General features: G+C 52.1%; 1 protein-coding gene across 2 annotated transcripts in view; it reads right to left on the minus strand.

Annotated features, from left to right (window-relative positions):
- The window catches only part of nup88 (nucleoporin 88), a 63,994-nt gene that overhangs the window by 29,690 nt on the left and 11,181 nt on the right, over positions 1-23,123 (minus strand). For both annotated transcript variants that reach the window (XM_085964132.1, XM_085964131.1), the window contains exons 5-9: positions 16,140-16,304; positions 12,913-13,099; positions 10,334-10,484; positions 9,942-10,040; positions 47-137 (exon numbers count right to left, since the gene is read on the minus strand). In XM_085964132.1, the coding sequence (XP_085820258.1) occupies positions 47-137; positions 9,942-10,040; positions 10,334-10,484; positions 12,913-13,099; positions 16,140-16,304 (693 nt within the window). The remainder of the gene's footprint in view (positions 1-46; positions 138-9,941; positions 10,041-10,333; positions 10,485-12,912; positions 13,100-16,139; positions 16,305-23,123) is intronic.

Here is a 23,123-nt window from a genome sequence, read left to right on the forward strand (position 1 = left end):
GTCGTGTGTTTTTCAATAGTTCAGTAATGAGGGAGGGCAACAATACCTGCATGGCAGTGGTTTGGTGCAGAGGATGTGTTCCACTATGCATTTCTGCTCTGCTGCCAACTCCTGAAGCCCATTTTTATCATCTTCATCTATAGGCATAAAAGCAAAAGGTAAAGCACTTTCCTCGGGACAGGGGCTATACAAGTCATCCCGTACTACTCTTAAAAAGAAAGCATCAATTATTGGCAAATAGTCACCTGTGGAAAGAATTACCCCCCAGCCAAATCAAAACTCGATTCTGATTACTTTCCACTGTATATAACTACCTGAATTTATAAACCATGCCATTTATTGCTTTTTCTCGAGTAGAAAAGTAAACTTAACTTGAGCCAAATTGTGGAATGGCAATATTGATTACTTGGCTAGCACAGTTGTACAAACGCAGACTCTGCAATTCACTGCAAACCAGAGCGTTATGTTTTTCAGACTTTAAGTGCAGCATTTTACTCAGTCACAGTCTGTAAGGGACTCTTGTACTCAGCGTCCACCTAGAATTAGTGTCTAACACACAAGGGGTTCACCAGCAAATGGAACAGCCAGAAAACAGGTTTTGATACATGAGTGTTTGAGGTCTGGATAAACACTGCAGGTCATTTAATCTGTTTCTTGTGGTCTTTGCTGCCATACTGGGATTAGCATCAAGGGTAACTCACAATCTTGATCGTACCATAAGGGGAAAAGACACTAGCAGAAGCCAGGTGCTTCCTTCCAGGAAGTTCCTTTCTTAAGGTAGACTAGTCTAGACCATACCTGCCACCCCAGCAGACCTCATCAACTGACCTGGAAGATGTGCCTCGGTCTTTCTGGGCCTTTCTAGACAGGTAGTTTCCAGGTTTCCCCATCACTCCTTCCCTGTCCATGGGTTGGCCAGTGGCCTTGCCTAATGTGGATTACTACCAGACTACCCCATGCTGTGTAAACAGAAACAGTGTCTCCCACCACCTCATGAACGAATAGCTAATGGAAGTGTCTGAAAATGAGATAAATTAACTATCGTCTCAGATTGTTACTGATATGTTAATGAGCCAGTAACAAACTTACCAATCCTCTATCCTGATGGCACAATTCGGTTTCTGCTCAAAGTGACGGAAAGGATGCTAGATCGCGGAGCATTAACCCTTAAAAATCCAGAAACCCAGTTCATAGCAGGAACATATTATAGCTTAAACTAAAAATGCCTGTTAGGTCAAATAGTCAAGAATTCCTATGACAATCTCCTAGAAGCCAGCTGGCATGGTGGACTGCCTTAAAATGGCGGCATCATAGCCAACGTTCCCGCTAAGCTGCGCCACGCCAGTCTGGAGGTCCCGCGCAGGGCGCTCACTGGCTTTTAAATGGGAGAAACTGCGCATGCGCAAAACTTTGAATGGGCCGCGCAGCCACTTAAAGGGACCGCGCACCCAAAAGAAAATTAGAGGGAACATTGATCATAGCAACTCCCAGAGAAGCAAACACTCACTTGCACTATGGTGCGCTGTTGACTTCAAATATGTTGCGCATTGAGTGTGTGGAATTCTTTCATGTTGACACATGTGGTGTCTTGAAAAGTCCCTTGCTCATAGGGCACTTGGGTACAAGCTCACTGAACCCACAGGAGTCCTGCCCCTGTAAAAGTGCAGTGCTCGGTCACACTGCTGATTGACCACAGGGAAGCTCTAGCAAACAATGCATCAACAACTTGCTTGATGCATCTGTGCATAGTTAAGTAGCTAATGTTAATTATATTCCCATGCCGGCATGGAATGACATCACAACATTAATATTGAGGAGGGCTATGACCTTTGAAGCTACTGGCAGTGCAGTGTCTGTGTTGGACACAGGCTTAGGTCAGATTATAGCACATGAAATAATTCAGTGGCTGTTTCCTTGATAAAGCAAAAGGCCCCACAACCAATGCTCTTGGGACAACTGGAGACAAGAGCATTTCTGCCCAGGTATTCTGGTGTGGGGGCAATGGGAAGGGTAGAGCTGTATGTCTGACATAACACCCCAAAGAGGAGCATTCCCAGTGGGAAACCCTTGTGTCGCATCTTTAATAGTGGAGGTAAAATGACACACGCAAACCAAAATCACGGCAGAAAGAGGGTTCCTGGAAAGACAAACAATATAGCTGCTGGGCTCTGGAATGGATTTCTGCCATTCCTATAGCACCTAACAACCCTGGACACAAGTATTATATGCAAACTAGTGTAAATCAGGTGAAATGACAGAAACATAGAAGATAGGAGCAGGAGTAGGCCATTCGGCCCTTCGAGCCTGCGCCGCCATTCAATGAGATCATGGCTGATCATCCAAATTCAGTACCCTGTCCCTGCCTTCTCCCCATATCCCCTGATCCCTTTAGCCTTAATATATCCAACTCCTTCTTGAATATATTTAATGAATTGGCCTCAACTGCCTTCTGTGGTAGAGAATTCCACAGGTGCACCACTCTCTGGGTGAAGAAATTCCTCTCATCTCTGTCCCAAATGGCTTACCCCTTATCCTTAGACTGTGACCCCTGGGTCTGGACTCCCTGACCATCGGGAACATTCTTCCAGCATCTAGTCTGTCCAGTCCTGCCAGAATTTTATAAGTTTCAATGAGACCCCTCTCATTCTTCTAAACTCCAGCGAGTATAAGCCCAATCGACCCAATCTCTCCTCATACGCCATTCCAGGTATCAGCCTGGTGAATCTTCGCTGCACTCCCTCCATGGCAAGAACATCCTTCCTCAGATAAGGCGACCAAAACTGCACACAATATTCAAGGTGTGGTCTTACCAAGGCCCTGTACAACTGCAGCAAGACATCCTTGTTCCTGTACTCAAACCCTCTCGCTATGAAGGCCAACATACCATTTGCCTTCTTAACCGCCTGCTGCACCTCCATGCTTACCTTCAGCGACTGGCGCACAAGGACACCCAGGTCTCGTTGCACTTCCCCTTCTCCCAATCTATTGCCATTCAGATAATAATCTGCCTTCCTGTTTTTGACACCAAAGTGGATAACCTCGCATTTATCCACATTATTATATTGCATCTGCCATGCTTCTGCCCAATCACCCAACCTGTCCAAATCATCCTGGAGTTTCTCGGCATCCTCCTCACAGCACACACGCCCACCCAGCTTTGTGTCGTCTGCAAACTTGGAGATATTACATCTAGTTCCCTCGTCTAGATCATTAATATATATTGTGAATAGCTGGGGTCCTAGGACCGATCCCTGCGCTACTCCACTAGTCACTGCCTGCCACTCAGGGAAAAAAACCCGTTTATTCCAACTCTTTGCTTCCTGTCTGCCAACCAGTTCTCTATCCAAGTCAATACCTTGCCCCCAATTCCATGTGCCTTAACTTTACATGCTAATCTCTTATGTGGGACCTTATCGAAAGCCTTCTGAAAGTCCAAATACACCACATCCACTGGTTCTCCCTTATCTACTTTACCAGTTACATCCTCAAAAAATTCCAGTAGTCAAGCACGATTTACCTTTTGTAAATCCATGTTGACTTTGTCCGATCCTGTCACTGTTTTCCAAGTGCTCTGCTATTACATCTTTTATAATGGACACTAGCATTTTCCCCACTACCGATGTCAGGCTTATCGGTCTATAATTCCCCATTTTCTCTCTACCACCTTTTTTGAATAGTGGGATAACATTAGCTACCCTCCAATCCATGGGTACTGTTCCAGAGTCTATCGAGTTCTGGAAGATGAACAGCAATGCATCTACTATTTCTAGGGCCACTTCCTTAAGTACCCTAGGATGTAGATTATCAGGCCCTGGGGATTTATCGGCCTTCAATCCTGTCAATTTCCCTAACACCATTTCCCGACAAATACTGATTTCTTTCAGTTCCTCCCTCTCATTAGACCCTATGTTCCCCAACATCTCTGAGAGGTTATTTGTGTCCTCCTTTGTGAAGACAGAACCAAGTATGTATTTAATTGGTCTGCCATTTCTTTGTTCCCCATTATAAATTCCCCTGATTCTGACTGCAAGGGACCTACACTTGACTTCACCAATCTTTTTCTCTTCACATACAGGAAACTTTCTGGTATCCGGCATTGACGGGACCGAGCTGGTGCCGGTCGATCAACACTGCCGGAGAAACCAGCGCTAATGTTAAAACATATGGAGCTTCTGAGCTCCGTATCTAACAACAAACCCTGTTGCTTAGCAACAGCTTCAAAACAGTCGGCGCAGCTTGCAAGCGTCTCTGTAGCTAAGCAACAGCTTCAGCTAGACGCTTGCAGAGCCAGGAATGGAGAAAAAAAGCAACGAAAAGTAAAAAAAGTTACCTGAACCGACTTCTGAATTTTGTCGGTGGATAGAGCATTCCGGAGATTTAACCTCCGTTTAAACGAAAGTTTCCTCTATCTATAAAAGCTTTGTGTCAGTTTTTATGTTCCCTGCAAGCTTACTCTCATACTCTATTTTCCCCCTCTTAATTAATCCCTTTGTCCTCCTTTGCTGAATCCTAAACTGCTCCCAATCCTCAGGTTTGCTGCTTTTTCTGGCCAATTTATATGTCCTCTCCTTGGATCTTATGCTATCCATAATTTCCCTTGTTAGCCACAGTTGAGTCACCTTTTTGTTTTATTTTTATGCCAAACTGGGACGATACAAAAACTGACAAATATGGAGGTCCAGAGACTTGGGGTTCCCTTTAGCCGCGCAGCTATCTGGAGGTCTCGCGCAGCTTGTCAAATCGGAGATTTCTTTGAATGGCCCACGCAGCCCGTTAAAGGGACCGCGCACCCAACCAAAAAAATTAGGGAGAACATTGCCATGTAGATAGATCATTAAAATGTCATGAACAGGTACCGAAATAATCAAAAAGGCTAATGGAATGCTGGTCTTTCTATCTAGTGGACTAAAATACAAGGGGGTAGAAGTTATGCTGCAGCTATACAAAGCCCTGGTTGGACCACACCTGGAGCACTGTGAGCAGTTCTGGGCACCAGACCATAGGAAGGATATATATTGGCCTTGGAGGGAGTGCAGCGTAGGTTTACCAGAATGATACCCGGACTTTAAGGGTTAAGTTATGAGGAGAGATTACACAAATTAGGGTTGTATTCCCTAGAATTTAGAATGTTAAGGGGTCATCTGATCAAAGTTTTCAAGATATTAAGGGGAACTGATAAGGTAGATAGAGAAACTATTTCCGCTGGTTGGGGATTCTAGGACGAGGGGCATAGTCTAAAAATTAGAGCCAGACCTTTCAGGAGTGAAATTAGGAAACACTTCTACACACAAAGGGTGGTAGAAGTTTGAAACTCTCTTCCGCAAACAGCAATTGATGCTAGATCGATTGTTAATTTTAAATCTGAGATTGATAGATTTTTGTAAACCAAAGGTATTAAGGGATATGGGCCAAAGGCGGGTATATCGAGTTAGATCACAGATCAGCCATGATCTCACTGAATGGCAGAACAGGTTCAAGGGGATAAATGGCCCACCCCTGTTCCTATCATGGCATTATTAGCCCCGCATTTGTGATCGTGGTGGAAAATTCTAGCAGAAAAGATGTAGGTGGGGTTTTAAATGAATTTTTTGCATCTGTGTTCACTATGGAGAAGGACGATGTGGACATAGAAATCGGGCAGGGGGACTGTGATATACTTGAACATATTAGCATCGAGAGGGAGGAGGTACTAGCGGTTTTAGCAGGCTTAAAAGTGGATAAATCCCCAGGCCCGGACGAGATGTATCCCAGGCTATTTGAGGCAAAGCAGGAGATTGCAGGAGCCCTGACACAAATTTTCAGAACCTCTCTGGCCACAGGGGATGTGCCAGAGGACTGGAGAACAGCTAACGTAGTATCATTATTCAAGAAAGGTAGTAGGGATAAACCAGGGAATTACAGGCCAGTGAGCCTAACATCAGTGGTAGAGAAATTATTGGAAAAAATTCTGAGGGACTGAATTAGTCTCCACTTGGAGAGGCAAGGATTAATTAGGGACAGCCAGCATGGCTTTGTCAAGGGAAGATCATGTCTGACCAATTTGATTGAATTTTTCGAGGGGGTGACTAGGTGTGTGGATGAGGGTAGTGCAGTGGATGTGGTTTACATGGATTTCAGTAAGGCTTTTGATAAAGTCCCACACAGGAGACTGGTCAAGATGGTAAGAGCCCATGGGATCCAGGGTGCCTTGGCACATTGGATCCAAAACTGGCTTAGTGGCAGAAGGCAGAGGGTGATGGTGGAAGGTTGTTTTTGTGACTAGAAGCCTGTGTCCAGTGGGGTACCGCAGGGATCGGTGCTGGGTCCCTTGCTGTTTGCGGTCTACATTAATGATTTGGATGTGAATGTAAAAGGTATGATCAGTAAGTTCGCAGATGACACGAAAATTGGTGGGGTGGTAAATAGCGAGGAGGGAAGCCTCAGGCTACGGTATGATATAGATGGGTTGGTCAGATGGGCGGAACAGTGGCAAATGGAATTTAACCCTGAAAAGTGTGAGGTGATGCATTTTGGACGGACTAACAAGGCAAGGGAATACACAATGAATGGTAAGGCCCTAGGAAAGACAGAGGATCAGAGGGACCTTGGTGTGCATGTACATAGGTCCCTGAAGGCAGAACAGGTGGATAAGGTGGTTAAAAAGGCATATGGGATACTTGCCTTCATTAGCCGAGGCATAGAATATAAGAGCAGGGAGGTTATGATGGAGCTGTACAAAATGCTGGTAAGGCCACAGCTGGAGTACTGTGTGCAGTTCTGGTCGCCACACTATAGGAAGGATGTGATTGCTTTGGAGAGGGTGCAGAGGAGATTTACCAGGATGTTACCTGGGTTGGAGTGCTTCAGCTATGAAGAAAGACTGGACAGGCTGGGGTTGTTTTCCTTGGAGCAGAGAAGGCTGAGGGGGGACCTGATTGAGGTATACAAAATTATGAGGGGCATAGATAGGGTAGATAGAAAGGAACTTTTCCCCTTAGTAGAGGGGTCAATAACAAGGGGGCATAGATTCAAGGTAAGGGGCAGGAGGTTTAGAGGGGATTTGAGGAAAAACTTTTTCACCCAGAGGGTGGTTGGAATCTGGAACTCACTGCCTGAAAGGGTGGTAGAGGCAGGAACCCTCACAACACTCAAGAAGCATTTGGATTAGCATTTGAAACGCCATAGCATACAAGGCTATGGACCAAATGCTGGAAAATGGGATTAGAATAGACAGGGCTTGATGGCTGGCGCGGACGCAATGGGCCGAAGGGCCTCTTTCTGTGCTGTATAACTCTATGGCCTAGAAATTGGGTTGGGGGCGCCAAAGTGGCGCAAAAGTCGGCGGAGCGCATGATTTAGCGCAGCGATCGGTGTGATACCGATCGCCAGAAATTCAGTTTCAGCGCCCCAAGAGGGACACGGGGCGAGGCTCGAGGCGCTCCACGTCCCTCTTAGGGCGCTGAAACTGATTATCACAGCGCAACGTGCCGCAGCGCCACACACTGCGGCACGGCACGCTGCGGTACTGCAGGCCTTCCTCCCACTGTTAAGGGGGAGGTGCCTGCAACAGCGCGAGCCCCGATCGCGAGTGCCGGCAAATGAGCCCGGCACCAAGGAGACGTGTCGGGCTCTTGGGAAACAGCCGGCAAGGGTGGGGGGGGTTAGGAGGCCGGGGACGGAGGTGCTGGCAGGCGGCCACCGGAAAAGCGGCCGCCCCGCACCTCCACCTTAACTTGCGCTGCTGCCGGCACAGTAAGGCCCCGTGAACCGGGCGCGGGTAGCGAGCGGCGCAACTGCGGTGTTCGCAACCAAATATCGCGAACGGGGCACTGCGCACACCGATGACGTCATCGGTGGCGGCGCAGCGCAAATGCCTAACGCCACCATTAGCGCCCCTACTGAATATCGCCGGAGACGCAGCCAGTGGCGCTACAGCCACTGACTGCCTCTTTAGGCGCTACTCACCCAATTTCTCCCCCTATGACTCCTGCTGACCTTCCGATCAGGTCTGCCCAATTTACGTTGGCAAAACAGAAAATCCCGATTAGAACATCTAGGTTACTGCGGCCAGCCACTGCAGAACAGCAATCAATAAAGCAGAGAATGCTGGTTATCTTCCAAATCAAGTAGAGTAGCAAGAAGTCTGAGGGGGCATCATGTGTAGTACTCTGGTCAGATTGCACCTCCAGTAATCTGTTCAGTTCTGGTTACCGAAACACAATGGAAACACAAAATCCCTAGAAGCAATGTAGTGAAGGGCCAGAAGGCCGATCCTTAGTGTTAGAGGGCTGACTTCGGAGGAAAAGTTAGAAAAACTTGGACTCTTCAACCTTGAAAGGAGGCGAATGAGAGGGGACATTGAGGTAGAAGGATATTAAGGAGAATAGAAGGTGGTTAATTGAAACCCTATTTCAAGTTGAACCGTGACTGTAGGACAAAGGGACATATGTATAAACTAGTTAAAGGCAATTTCAGGACTATTGTCAGGAAGCACGTCGTCACACAGTGACCAACACCTGGAATGGAATCCGGATAGGGTAGTGACTCCCAAACTCTGAAATCATTCACGAGTAAGTTAGATGCTATGATGGGGAAATTTGTAGGTTTCCAAGCCAGGGTGAGCTAGATGGGCCAAATGGGCTATCCTCATCCTGATGTTGTAATATTGTGCACAGCTGCATTCAGCCTCTGGCAGCAGGGAAAGGCAACTGCACCTGGTATTCCCAGGCGGTCTCTCTTCCAAGTACCAACCAGGCCTGACTCTGCTTAGCTTCCAAAATCAGATGTCTTCACAGTACAACAACTTGCATTTATATAGCACCTTTAACACAGTAAAACCTCCCAAGGCGCTTCACACGAGCATTATCAAACAAAGTGTGACACAGCCACATAAGGAGATATTAGGATAGATGAGTAAAAGCTTGGTCAAAGAGGTAGATTTTAAGGAGCGTCTTAAAGGAGGAGAGAGGGGTTGAGAGTTAGAGGGGCGGAGAGGTTTAGGGAGGGAATTCCAGAGCTCAGGACCTAGGCAGCTGAAGGCATTGCCGGCAAATTAATGAAAATCGGGGATGTGCAAGAGGCCAGAATTGGAAGAGTGCAGAGATCTGAGGGTTTTTGGGTATGGGGAGGTTTTGGGGGGAGCATGAAGAGATTTGAAAACAAGGATGAGAAAACAAAAAAAATTAAGGCTTTGCCGGACTGACAATGGCTTCGGTCTTCCCAATATTTAGTTGGAGGAAATTTCTGCTCATCCAGTACTAGATGTCGGACAAGCAGTCTGACAATTCAGAGACAGTGAAGGGGTCGAGAGAGGTGGCAGTGAGGTAGAGCTGGGTGTCGTCAGTGTACATGTGAAACCTGATGATGTGTCTCCAGATGATGTCGCTGAGTGGCAGCATGTAGATGAGAAATAGGAGTGGGCCAAGGGTTGATTCTTGGGGGACAGCAGAGGTAACGATGCGGGAGTGGGAATAGAAGCCATTGCAGGTGATTCTCTGGCTACGACATGTAGTGCCAAAGGGATCATCTACCCTTACAAAGACATTACAACACAGGGACAAGTCCATTCAGTCCATGTTGGTGTTTATCTGCCACAGAAGCAGTAGTTCTAGTCCTAAACCCACGTGCCTTCTTTTTCCGACTTGAAAGCTCGCTCTCTTCCCTAGCTTGTTGAGCATTTTCTCTCTCTCTCACAATAGGGGAGAATGTGTTGCAAAGAAAAGTGAGTGAGCAGCAAACAGGGCGCTGAGTAAAATACTGCTCCAGTAAATTTGCTGTAGTACAGCAATGCATCTAGCCTAAAAGGAACACAGTCCAGCTCCCACAAAAGATCCTAAAAATTTAAACATTTTTAAAAGTCAACATGAATCACAAATCGATCCATACTATTTTATTTTTTAAATTAGTACAGCGGACAAGACAACTTTTTGAATAGGAGGAAACCCTTGAGATTATAGACCCACCTGTGCTGAGGAATTGTTCCAGTTTGTTGACCCATGTCAGGCCAATGCTGTGTACACCTGCTACGTGTGTGCAATGATAGCGTGTGGGACATAACGGATCTAGAATGAGAACATTATATAAATGAATGGCAGCCACTATTCCTCACTGTGGGTACATTGAAACAGCCTAGGCACAGGGCACAGGTCTAAATCATATACATATGGTGGAACATCTGGCAACATAAGGCTGATCAGTATTGGCCTCTCATACAAATGCAGCATTTATTTAGATAATACAATGGAACAGGATTGGGAGCTTAATTGTATACAACATCAATGCAGTTACATTTACTGTCAGGTATCCAGTTTATCATTGATATACGTAGGATTACTACAAAGTAATGACACTATACCTTTATGCAAGGTGATTGGGCAGGAGAAATCGGATTGTAACTGCTCATCATCATCGCCCGTTGCCAGCTTCAGGGTCAATTCCAGTTCCACACATTCAAACACGTACAGAGAAGGGACAGGCTCACACCTCAGGTCCCAAGATTCATTAGCCTAGAGTTAACAGGAAGAAAATAAGCCTTCAACTTTCTAACACATTATATCGAACTATGCAAGTCAAGCCGGTTTAACTACATACAGATGCAAATTTTACAATCAGTCCTTTTTAATGGAAGTACACTTTCTGGATTAGATCAGTCAACGCACATGGTAAATACCTTCACAACTGGATGTCGTTCAATGTATTTTGTGGGTGGCTTTATAAACCTTGAGGGTCTGAAGATATTTCAGATACTGTGATATCCTCCCTAGTTACATCGAGTCTACAGCACAGAAACAGGCCATTCGGCATAACTGGTCTATGCCGGAGTTTATGCTCCACACGAGCCTCCTCCCACCCCTCTTCATCTCACCCGTCTATTTTTATATACAGCTTCCACTTAAATGCGTCAATGTTATTTGCCTCAACCACTCCCTGTGGTAGCGAGTTCCACATTCTCCCCACTCTCTGGGTGAAGAGGTTTCTCCTGAATTCCGATTGGATTTATTAGTGACTACCTTATTCTTCTAATTTTGGTCTCCCCCACCAGTGGACACATTTTCTCCACGTCTACCCTATCTTAAAGACCTCGATCAGGTCACCCCTCAGCCTTCAGTTTTCTAGAGAAAAGAGCCCCAGTCTGTTCAGTCTTTCCTGACGGGTATAACCTCTCATAAGAACATAAGAACTAGGAGCAGGAATAGGCCACTTGGCCCCTCGAGCCTGCTCCGCCATTCAATAAGATCATGGCTGATCTTGGGCTCAAAGCCACTTCCCTGCCCGCTCCTCATAACCCTTCACTCCCTTATCTTGCAAAAATCTGTCTATCTCCACCTTAAATGTATTTAATGACCCAGCCTCCACAGCTCTCGGGCAGAGAATTCCACAGATTTACGACCCTCAGAAGAAATTCCTCCTCATCTCAGTTCTAAAAGGACAACCCTTTATATTAAAACTGTGCCCCCGAGTTCTAGATTTCCCCACAAGGGAAAACATCCTCTCTGCATTTACCCTGTCGAGCCCCCTCAGTACCTTATGTTTCAATAAAATCACCTCTCATTCTTCTAAATTCCAATGAGTATAGGCCCAACCTGCTCAACCTTTCCTCATAAGTCAACCCCCTCATCTCTGGAATTAACCTAGTGAATCGTCTCTGAACAGCCTCCAATGCAAGTATATCCTTCCTTAAATGAGTTCTCGTATCATCCTTGTCAATCTTTTTTGGATGTTCTCCAGTGCCTCTATATCCTTTTTATACTATAGAGACTAGAACTGTGCCCAGTGCTCCAACTGTGATCTAACCAAGGTTGAATACAAGTTTAACAGGGCTTCCCTGCTTTTTAATTCTACCCCTCTAGAAATGTGCTTGCTTTGGTTTTTTTTTTTTTTTAAATGGCCTTATTAACCTGTGATGGTACTTTGTGATTTGTGTATCTGTACCCCCAGATCCCTCTGCTCCTCTACCCGTTTGGCTCTTATTTTCCAAGGAGTAATCACAGAAATCACAGAAACCCCACAGTGCAGATAGAGGCCATTTCGGCCCATCGAGCCTGCACCGACACATATCCCACCCGATCCCTGTAACCCCTACACCAACACATATTCCACCCTATCCCCGTAACCCCACGTATTTAATCCCCCTAACACTAAGGGCCTATTTATTCTTAAACAACAACTTGTATTTATATAGCGCCTTTAACGTAGTAAAACGTCCCAAGGCGCTTCACAGGGAGCGTCATTAAAACAAAATTTGACACTGAGCCACATAAGGAGAAATTAGGGCAGAGGAGCAAATGCTCGGGCAAAGAAGTAGGTTTTAAGGAGGAGAGAGAGGTAGAGAGGTTTAGGGAGGGAGTTCCAGAGCTTAGGGCCCAGGCAGCTGAAGGCACGGCCGCGAGTGGTAGAGCGATTATAATCAGAGATGCACAAGAGGCCAGAATTGGAGGAGTACAGATATTTCAGAGGATTGTGGGGCTGGAGGAGATTACAGAGATGGGGAGGGGCGAGGCCATTCCTAACACAATGCACCACCTCACATGTATCTATATTGAAATTCATTTGTCAATTAAACACCTATTCTGCAAGTTTATTAATTTCTTCATAGCAACACAATTGTTGTTTGCACTGATTACCTGATCACATTAGACTGTAGTTTGCTCTTGGTGTTTTAGCTGTGTCTTTATTTCTGTAATTTTGTCTTCTGCCACAAGGTGTAACTGTTCGGGCATTACGCATTGAATACAAGGGACTGGGGGCATGGCGGCACTACCAACTCAACAATTTCACTCGATGATAGGCAGACAGATGGAGGGTGAAGCCATTTTATATGGGTGGAAGGTAGAGAAGGGAAGGAGGAAGAAACACTACTCGAATATAGTAGCAAACTACCAAGATCGAGATTAATCATAAACTGGATATGGTCAGATACATATTCCACCTTACCATTTGCTCCTCCTCTTCATCCCCCTCAAGAACCACACAGTGGTATAGCATGCCGGATTGTGTAGCAATCACCAGAATGTTGGGGGTACAAGGAAGGCACAGTATTGCGCAAGCGTCATAGCCGTAATTATCCTCAGCAGCCGGATGCATCGGCAGAGGACCCAGTAACTTCCCAATAAGACCAGTGCTAGGAGAGAAGAGTGGAATAAAGCGGTCACATTATGTCGTACTAACAAGGACACCTTCATTTTCACCTGAGACACTGGAAAGTCAGAGCAGCTTTGCTACAAGTGTAAAAGATACCCAGGTCGTGAGTGTCACAAATATGAGCGAGTTGTGAATTTCATTCCCTCCAATGCATAAAAAAGTCACGGACTAATTAGAATATTGTCACAAATTTTGGGTCTACTGCACACATTCCCTTGGTTACTCTTGTACCCTTACTCCCCGGACTTTACTTTCACTAATATTTAGACACGTTAGTGTGATTCGGGGATGTTAACAATGAAACCCCCTCGCTGGATGATCAACAGGAACCCGTAATCCTCCTCGCATGTCCTCCAATCCTCTGAAAAGTAGAGATTTACACATTAGCAAGACCAAGTCAGAGAAGTGCCATTAAGCCACTTTATTTTAGTGATGGTACAGTTATACAAAATCTCACTAAGTTAATGTCAGTTCCTCCTCGTAATCAAGAAAATAATAAACCATGCCACACTGTCCGGCCTGGTGGGCCAAGTAACATTTGTTTGAGAGGGAGGAACTGAATGAAATCAGTATTTGTAGGGAAATGGTGTTGGGGAAATTGACGGGATTGACGGCCGATAAATCCCCAGGGCCTGATAATCTACATCCTAGGGTACTTAAGGAAGTGGCCCTAGAAATAGTAGATGCATTGCTGGTCATCTTCCAAAATTCGATATCTGGAACAGTTCCCATGGATTGGAGGGTAGCTAATGTTACCCCACTATTCAAAAAAGGTGGTAGAGAGAAAACGGGGAATTACAGACCGGTAAGCCTGACATCGGTAGTGGGGAAAATGCTAGAGTCCATTATAAAAGATGTAATAGCAGGGCACTTGGAAAAAAGTGACAGGATCGGACAAAGTCAACATGGATTTACAAAAGGTAAATGGCGGAACAGGCTCGAGGGGCCGAATGGCCTACTCCTGCTCCTATCTTCTATGTTTCTATGTATTTACACTTCATCTAGAGCCATCCTTTGTTTCTTAACCTGCCCCATTACCATCTCCTTTTGCCTTGAATATCTCTTAATGTCTCTTAACCTCTTCCGCCTTCCATCCAATCACAGACCTTCCCTTTTGTTCTTTCATCCCCTCCCCCATTTCCCAGCCACTACACTTGCTTAAAAATCAGTTCCATTTCCTGCTTTTTTCCAGTTCTGACGAAAGGTCATCGACCTGAAACGTTAACTCTGTTTCTCTCTCCACAGACGCTGCCTGACCTGCTGAGTGCCTCCAGCATTTTCTGTTTTTATTTCAGATTTCCAGCATCTGCAGTATTTTCTTTTTGTATCAGAAACAAGGTGTTGTTCAATGACCCCAGTATTGGATTGGAGTTACTTGCCTGGTTCATATTGCTGGCTATTTCTATTATGTCATATATAATGTTTGGGGACTGTTGATCATGTGGACCAGGAGCTATTTTTGGTTTACATTTATAACATGCTTCTGATATGGATTGAGGTTCAGTATTTTTGAGAGTAAGTTCTCAAAGGTCATGCATCTTTTCTGGATCAGACAGAAGTGGAGCCGCAGGGACAAATGGGGGGGGAGATTGGTATGTTAATGAGATCTCCCGAAAGTTAATGAACCAGCAATTTATCCGTAACAATCTACCGATTGTCCTAGATTGTTGCCACTTTCAGACTCTTCTGGTAGTGACTCAATTATGTGATGTTAGGAGGGAAAGTATTTTGATGTACAGAAAGCTTGAGGTAGTCTCCTGGGTCAGTAGGGGGTTTAACAGCTCCAGTGGCCAACCCTCAGACAGTGAAGAGGTCCAGCCCTTAACTTTCTGTCCAGAGGGGGAACCAAAGGGAAGAAGAATAGGTTCTGGGTCAGTTGGGAGCGACAGGTAAAGGCTCAGAGCAAGCCTTGATCTAACTTGATCTAACAGTGATGGGGCTGACCAAAACCATTCGGCCCCTCGAGCCTGCTCCGCCATTAAATGAGATCATGGCTGATCATCCAAACTCAGTACCCTGTCCCTGCTTTCTCCCCATCCCCCTTGATCCCTTTAGCCTTAAAAAAATATATCTAACTCCTTCTTGAATATATTTAATGACTTGGCCTCAACTGCCTTCTGTGGTAGAGAATTCCACAGGTTCACCACTCTCTGGGTGAAGAAATTCCTCCTCATCTCTGTCCTAAATGGCTTACCCCTTTATCCTTAGACTGTGACCCCTGGTTTTGGACTCCCCCGCCATTGGGAACATCCTTCCTGCATCTAGTCTGTCCAGTCCTGTCAGAATTTTATAAGTTTCAATGAGATCCCCTCTCAATCTTCTAAACTCCAGCGAGTACAAGCCCAATTGACCCAATCTCTCCTCATATGTCATTCCTGCCATCCCAGGTATCAGTCTGGTGAATCTTCGCTGCACTCCCTCCATGGCAAGAACATCCTTCCTCAGGTAAGGCGACCAAAACTGCACACAATACTCAAGATGTGGTCTCACCAAGGCCCTGTACAATTGCAGCAAGACATCCTTGTTCCTGTACTCAAACCTTCTCGCTACAAAGGCCAACATACCATTTGCCTTCTTAACCGCCTGCTGCACCTGCATGCTTACCTTCAGCGACTGGTGCACAAGGACACCCAGGTCTCGTTGCACTTCCCCTTCTCCCAATCTATTGCCGTTCAGATAATCTGTCTTCCTGTTTTTGCCACCAAAGTGGATAACCTCACATTTATCCACATTATACTGCATCTGCCCAATCACCCAACCTGCCCAAATCATACTGGAGTTTCTCAGCACCCTCCTCACAGCACACACGCCCACCCAGCTTTGTGTCATCTGCAAATTTGGAGATATTACATCTAGTTCCCTCGTCTAGATCATTAATATATATTGTGAATAGCTGGGGTCCTAGGACCGATCCCTGCGGTACCCCACTAGTCTCTGAAGCCTATTTTATCTCTCCTGCACTCCCCATTTATATCCAGAAGAGTGCCATACTCAGTGGCACACAGTTACAGATTGCTTACCTGTTGTGAGTAAGATTGCAGTATATTAAGAAGGTCTCGCCATTTTCATACAGGATGTAGAGTGGATGGACCTGAATCTCTCCTTTGGAACGGTGCCCAGGAGCACATATCAAAGGACCAAAGTCAAATGCAACAGCAATCTCACCCAGCGATGCCGCATATGATCTACAGTGAAACAGTTAGTAATCTTAGTGCACGAACAAACACTACCTCATTTCGAAATAACATAATTTAAAAAAGGGGGCAAACTTGTTTTAGTCCAAAGGAGGCAGTTCTAGTCTGGGCAATGAAGTGGAATGAGATGGATAATCCAAGGGCTGGGGAACATCTAGGAAACAGCGACCACAACATAATTAGGTTCAACATAATTACAGTCAGAGGTAAAAGAACTTGACTGGAAAAACAGAGTTTCAATAAAATAAAAAAGGGAACTAGCCCAGGTAAATGGTAAACAAACATGGTCGACAACATTGCACAAATGCTGGGTACAGTAGTGCAGCGGTTATATTACTAGACTAGTAATCCGAAGGACTGGACTAATAATCCAGAAAACACAATTCAAAATCCACCATGGCAGTCTGAGAATTCCAATTCAGTTTTTTTAAATCTGGAAATAATAACCGATTTCAGTAGAAGCTGTCAGATTGCTGTAAAAAAAAACAACTGGTTCATTAATGTGCTTTAGGGAAGGAAACCTGCCGCCCATACCCAGTCTGGCCGATATGTGACTCCAGTCCCACACCAATGTAGTTGACTCTTAACTTCCCTCTGAAGTGGTCTAGCAAGCTATTCAGTTGTAGAGATGGGCCATAAATGGCAGCAATGCCCACATCCCATGAATGATAAGAAAAAGTTCGAGATCCTTCTGTGCTGTAAAATTGTCTATGTCCTTCTTGTCTTAGGCAGTCACTCGGAACCAAGGAGGACTTGCTTCCACATTAAAAATGAGTTCTCAGGTGACTGATGAGCCCAATGCGGGACCTACAGTCTCTGTCACAGGTGGGGCAGACAGTGGTTGAAGGAGCGGGTGGGTGGGGTGCTTGGGTTGACTTGCTCTCCTTGCGCTTGGCTTCCGCTTGCTCCCGGCGAAGAGACTCGAGGTATTCGGCACCTTCCCGGATGCTTCTCCTCCACTTTGTGCGGTCTTGGGCCAGGGATTCCCAGATGTCGGTGGGGATGTTGCACTTTTCAAGGAGGCTATGTCCTAATGTACTACTCAAACAATAATTTACTTTGACGCACATTCATTATGTAGGTGAAAGTATCTGCAGTACTACACTGAAGTGCCAACCTAGATTCCGGGCTCAAGTCCTGGAGTGCAGTTTAAGCCCCAACCCCAATTCCCCGACTCACTGAATGAGTGAGACCATTAGCTTGACCCAGAAAAATAGCATTCCTTCCCCATTGCAACTAAATATCACACAATCCAAAACCCAAGCTGCATTCTCCTTATTTGTGGACCGTTCTGCTCCCACTCTTTCCTATCCCACCTCCTGAAGCGAAGTAGAAAAAGAACTAGCATTTATATAGCGCTTTATCATTTATATAGTGCTTCATCATTTATATAGTGCTTTATCATGTATATAGTGCTTTATCATTTATACAGTGCTTTATCATGTATACAGTGCTTTATCATTTATATAGTGCTTTATCATTTATACAGTGCTTTATCATTTATATAGTGCTTTATCATTTATATAGTGCTTTATCATGTATATAGTGCTTTATCATTTATATAGTGCTTTATCATTTATACAGTGCTTTATCATTTATACAGTGCTTTATCATTTATATAGTGCTTTATCATTTATATAGTGCTTTATCATGTATATAGTGCTTTATCATTTATATAGTGCTTTATCATTTATACAGTGCTTTATCATTTATATAGTGCTTTATCATTTATATAGTGCTTTATCATTTACTAGCTGGGGGAGCCCGGCGTTGCCGAGGCTTTTTCGAGGGCATGTTGTTGTTGGAAGAGCACGAGCGAGTGGGGGAGGGGGGGAGAGAGAGAGCGAGCGGGGGGGAAAGAGAGAGAGCGAGCGGGGGGGGAAGAGAGAGCGCGAGCGGCGGGGGAGGAGAGCGCGAGCGGGGGGGGAGGAGCGCGCGAGCGGGGGGGAGGAAGCGCGCGAGCGGGGGGGGGAGGAGCGCGCGAGCGGGGGGGGAGGAAGCGCGCGAGCGGGGGGGGGAGGAGCGCGCGCGAGCGGGGGGGGAGGAGCGCGCGAGCGGGGGGGGAGGAGCGCGCGAGCGGGGGGGGGAGGAGCGCGCGAGCGGGGGGGGGGAGGAGCGCGCGAGCGGGGGGGGGAGGAGGCGCGCGAGCGGGGGGGGGAGGGAGCGCGCGAGCGGGGGGGGGAGGAGCGCGCGAGCGGGGGGGGGAGGGGCGCGCGAGCGGGGGGAGGAGCGCGCGAGCGGGGGGGGAGGAGCGCGCGAGCGGGGGGGGGAGGAGCGCGCGAGCGGGGTGGGAGGAGCGCGCGAGCGGGGGGGGGAGGAAGCGCGCGAGCGGGGGGGGAGGAGCGCGCGAGCGAGCGAGCGGGGGGGGAGGAGCGCGCGAGCGGGGGGGGGAGGAGCGCGGCGAGCGGGGGGGGGAAGGAGCGCGCGAGCGGGGGGGGGAAGGAAGCGCGCGAGCGGGGGGGGGAAGGAAGCGCGCGAGCGGGGGGGGAAGGAGCGCGCGAGCGGGGGGGGGAAGGAGCGCGCGAGCGGGGGGGGAAGGAGCGCGCGAGCGGGGGGGGAAGGAGCGCGCGAGCGGGGGGGGAAGGAGCGCGCGAGCGGGGGGGGGGGAAGGAGCGCGCGAGCGGGGGGGGGAAGGAGCGCGCGAGCGGGGGGGGAAGGAGCGCGCGAGCGGGGGGGGGAAGGAGCGCGCGAGCGGGGGGGGGAAGGAGCGGCGCGAGCGGGGGGGGGAAGGAGCGCGCGAGCGGGGGGGGGAAGGAGCGCGCGCGAGCGGGGGGGGAAGGAGCGCGCGCGAGCGGGGGGGGAAGGAAGGAGCGCGCGCGAGCGGGGGGGAAGGAGCACGCGAGCGGGGGGGGAAGGAGCGCGCGAGCGGGGGGGAAGGAAGCGCGCGAGCGGGGGGGAAAGAGCGCGCGAGCGGGGGGGAAAGCGAGCGCGACTGAAAGCGCGAGCGAGCGGGGGGGAAAGCGCGAGCGAGCGGGGGGGGAAAGCGAGCGCGAGCGGGGAGGCAAAGCGAGCGCGAGCGGGGGCAAAGCGAGCGCGAGCGGGGGGCAAAGCGAGCGCGAGCGGGGGGCAAAGGCGCGCGAGCGGGGGGGCAAAGCGAGCGCGAGCGGGGGGGAAAGCGAGCGGGGGGGAAAGCGAGCGGGGGGAAGGCGCGCGCGAGCGGGGGGGAAGCGCGGCGCGCGCGAGCGGGGGGGAAAGCGCGCGAGCGAGAGAGCGCGCGAGCGGGGGGGGAGAGAGCGCGCGAGCGGCGGGGGAGAGAGCGCGCGAGCGGGGGGAGAAGAGCGCGCGAGCGGGGGGGAGAGAGCGCGCGAGCGGGGGGGAGAGAGCGCGCGAGCGGGGGGGAAGAGAGCGCGCGAGCGGGGGGGGAGAGAAGCGCGCGAGCGGGGGGGGAGAGAGCGCGCGAGCGGGGGGGAAGCGCGAGCGGGGGGGGAGAGCGCGCGAGCGGGGGGGGGAGAGCGCGCGAGCGGGGGGGGGAAGAGCGCGCGAGCGGGGGGGGGAGAGAGCGCGCGAGCGGGGGGGGGGGAGAGCGCGCGAGCGGGGGGGGGAGAGCGGCGCGAGCGGGGGGGGGGAGAGCGCGCGCGAGCGGGGGGGGGAGAGCGCGCGAGCGGGGGGGGGAGAGCGCGCGAGCGGGGGGGGAGAGAGCGCGCGAGCGGGGGGGGAGAGAGCGCGCGAGCGGGGGGGGGAGAGCGGCGCGAGCGGGGGGGGAGAGAGCGCGCGAGCGGGGGGGGAGAGAGCGCGCGAGCGGGGGGGGGAGAGCGCGCGAGCGGGGGGGGGGAGAGCGCGCGAGCGGGGGGGGGAGAGCGCGCGAGCAGGGGGGGGAGAGCGCAGCGAGCGGGGGGGGGGAGAGAGCGCGCGAGCGGGGGGGGGGGGAGAGCGCGCGAGCGGGGGGGGGAGAGCGCGCGAGCGGGGGGGGGAGAGCGCGCGAGCGGGGGGGGAGAGCGCGCGAGCGGGGGGGGGAGAGCGCGCGAGCGGGGGGGAGAGCGCGCGAGCGGGGGGGGGGGAGAGCGCGCGAGCGGGGGGGGGAGAGCGCGCGAGCAGGGGGGGGAGAGCGCGCGAGCGGGGGGGGGGAGAGCGCGAGCGGAGCGGGGGGGGGGAGAGCGCGCAAGCGGGGGGGGAGAGCGCGCGAGCGGGGGGGAGAGCGCGCGAGCGGGGGGGGAGAGCGCGCGAGGGCGGGGGGGGGGAGAGCGCGCGAGCGGGGGGGGGGAGAGCGCGCGAGCGGGGGGGGGAGAGCGCGCGAGCGGGGGGGAAGAGAGCGAGCGGGGGGGAAGAGAGCGAGCGGGGGGGAAGAGAGCGAGCGGGGGGGGAAGAGAGCGCGGGGGGGGAAAGAGCGCGAGGGGGGGGGAAGAGAGCGAGCGGGGGGGGGAGAGAGCGAGCGGGGGGAAGAGAGCGAGCGGGGGGGGAAAGAGAGCGAGCGGGGGGAAGAGAGCGAGCGGGGGGGGGAAAGAGAGCGAGCGGGGGGGGGAAAGAGAGCGAGCGGGGGGGGGAAAGAGAGCGAGCGGGGGGGGAAGAGAGCGAGCGGGGGGGGAAGAGAGCGAGCGGGGGGGGAAGAGAGCGAGCGGGGGGGGGAAGAGAGCGAGCGGGGGGGGGAAGAGAGCGAGCGGGGGGGGAAGAGAGCGAGCGGGGGGGGAAGAGAGCGAGCGGGGGGGGGGAAAGAGAGCGAGCGGGGGGGGAAAGAGAGCGAGCGGGGGGGGAAAGAGAGCGAGCGGGGGGGGGAAAGAGAGCGAGCGGGGGGGGAAGAGAGCGAGCGGGGGGGGGAAAGAGAGCGAGCGGGGGGGGAAAGAGAGCGAGCGGGGGGGGAAAGAGAGCGAGCGGGGGGGAAAGAGAGCGAGCGGGGGGGAAAGAGAGCGAGCGGGGGGGAAAGAGAGCGAGCGGGGGGGAAAGAGAGCGAGCGGGGGGGGAAAGAGAAGAGCGAGCGGGGGGGGAAAGAGAGCGAGCGGGGGGGGAAAGAGAGCGAGCGGGGGGGAAAGAGAGCGAGCGGGGGGGAAGAGAGAGCGAGCGGGGGGGAAAGAGAGCGAGCGGGGGGGAAGAGAGCGAGCGGGGGGGAAGAGAGCGAGCGGGGGGAAAGAGAGCGAGCGGGGGGGAAGAGAGCAGCGGGGGGGAAAGAGAGCGAGCGGGGGGGAAAGAGAGCGAGCGGGGGGGAAAGAGAGCGAGCGGGGGGGAAAGAGAGCGAGCGGGGGGGAAAGAGAGCGAGCGGGGGGGGAAAGAGAGCGAGCGGGGGGGGAAAGAGAGCGAGCGGGGGGGGAAAGAGAGCGAGCGGGGGGGGAAAGAGAGCGAGCGGGGGGGAAAGAGAGCGAGCGGGGGGGGAAAGAGAGCGAGCGGGGGGGGAAAGAGAGCGAGCGGGGGGGGGAAAGAGAGCGAGCGGGGGGGGGAAAGAGAGCGAGCGGGGGGGGAAAGAGAGCGAGCGGGGGGGGAAAGAGAGCGAGCGGGGGGGGAAAGAGAGCGAGCGGGGGGGGAAAGAGAGCGAGCGGGGGGGGAAAGAGAGCGAGCGGGGGGGAAGAGAGCGAGCGGGGGGGGAAAGAGAGCGAGCGGGGGGGGGAAAGAGAGCGAGCGGGGGGGGGAAAGAGAGCGAGCGGGGGGGGAAAGAGAGCGAGCGGGGGGGGAAAGAGAGCGAGCGGGGGGGAAAGAGAGCGAGCGGGGGGGGAAAGAGAGCGAGCGGGGGGGAAAGAGAGCGAGCGGGGGGGGAAAGAGAGCGAGCGGGGGGGGAAAGAGAGCGAGCGGGGGGGAAAGAGAGCGAGCGGGGGGAAAGAGAGCGAGCGGGGGGGGAAAGAGAGCGAGCGGGGGGGAAAGAGAGCGAGCGGGGGGGAAAGAGAGCGAGCGGAGGGGGGAAAGAGAGCGAGCGGGGGGGAAAGAGAGCGAGCGGGGGGGAAAGCGAGCGAGCGGGGGGAAAGCGAGCGAGCGGGGGGGGGAAAGCGAGCGAGCGGGGGGGAAGAGAGCGAGCGGGGGGGAAAGAGAGCGAGCGGGGGGGAAAGAGAGCGAGCGGGGGGGGAAAGAGAGCGAGCGGGGGGGAAAGCGAGCGAGCGGGGGGGGAAAGCGAGCGAGCGGGGGGGAAGCGAGCGAGCGGGGGGGAAGGAGCGAGCGGCGGGGGGAAAGCGAGCGAGCGGGGGGGGAAGGACGAGCGAGCGGGGGGGAAAGCGAGCGAGCGGGGGGGGAAAGCGAGCGAGCGGCGGGGGGGGAAAGCGAGCGAGCGGGGGGGGAAAGCGAGCGAGCGGAGGGGGGAAAGCGAAGAGCGAGCGGGGGGGAAAGCGAGCGAGCGGGCGGGGGAAAGCGAGCGAGCGGGGGGGAAAAGCGAGCGAAGCGGGGGGGGGAAAGCGAGAGCGAGCGGGGGGGGAAAGCGAGAGCGAGCGGGGGGGGAAAGCGAGCGAGCGGGGGTGGGGGAAAGCAGAGCGAGCGGGGGGGAAAGGAGAGCGAGCGGGGGGGGAAAAGGAGAGCGAGCGGGGGGGAAAGAGAGCGAGCGGGGGGAGGAAAGAGAGAGCGAGCGGGGGGGAAAGAGAGCGAGCGGGGGGGGAAAAGAGAGCGAGCGGGGGGGGAAAAGGAGAGCGAAGCGGGGGGGGAAAAGAGAGCGAGCGGGGGGGGAAAAGAGAGCGAGCGGGGGGGAAAAGAGAGCGAGCGGGGGGGAAAAGAGAGCGAGCGGGGGGGGAAAAGAGAGCGAGCGGGGGGGAAAAGAGAGCGAGCGGGGGGGGAAAAGAGAGCGAGCGGGGGGGGAAAGAGAGCGAAGCGGGGGGGGAAAAGAGAGAGCGAGGCGGGGGGGAAAAGAGAGCGAGCGGGGGGGGAAAAGAGAGCGAGCGGGGGGGAAAAGAGAGGCGAGCGGGGGGG

The sequence above is a fragment of the Somniosus microcephalus genome, chromosome 22 (assembly GCF_052327205.1).
Source record: "Somniosus microcephalus isolate GS21.2 chromosome 22, FLI_Smic_1.0, whole genome shotgun sequence".
NCBI lineage: Eukaryota > Metazoa > Chordata > Chondrichthyes > Squaliformes > Somniosidae > Somniosus > Somniosus microcephalus.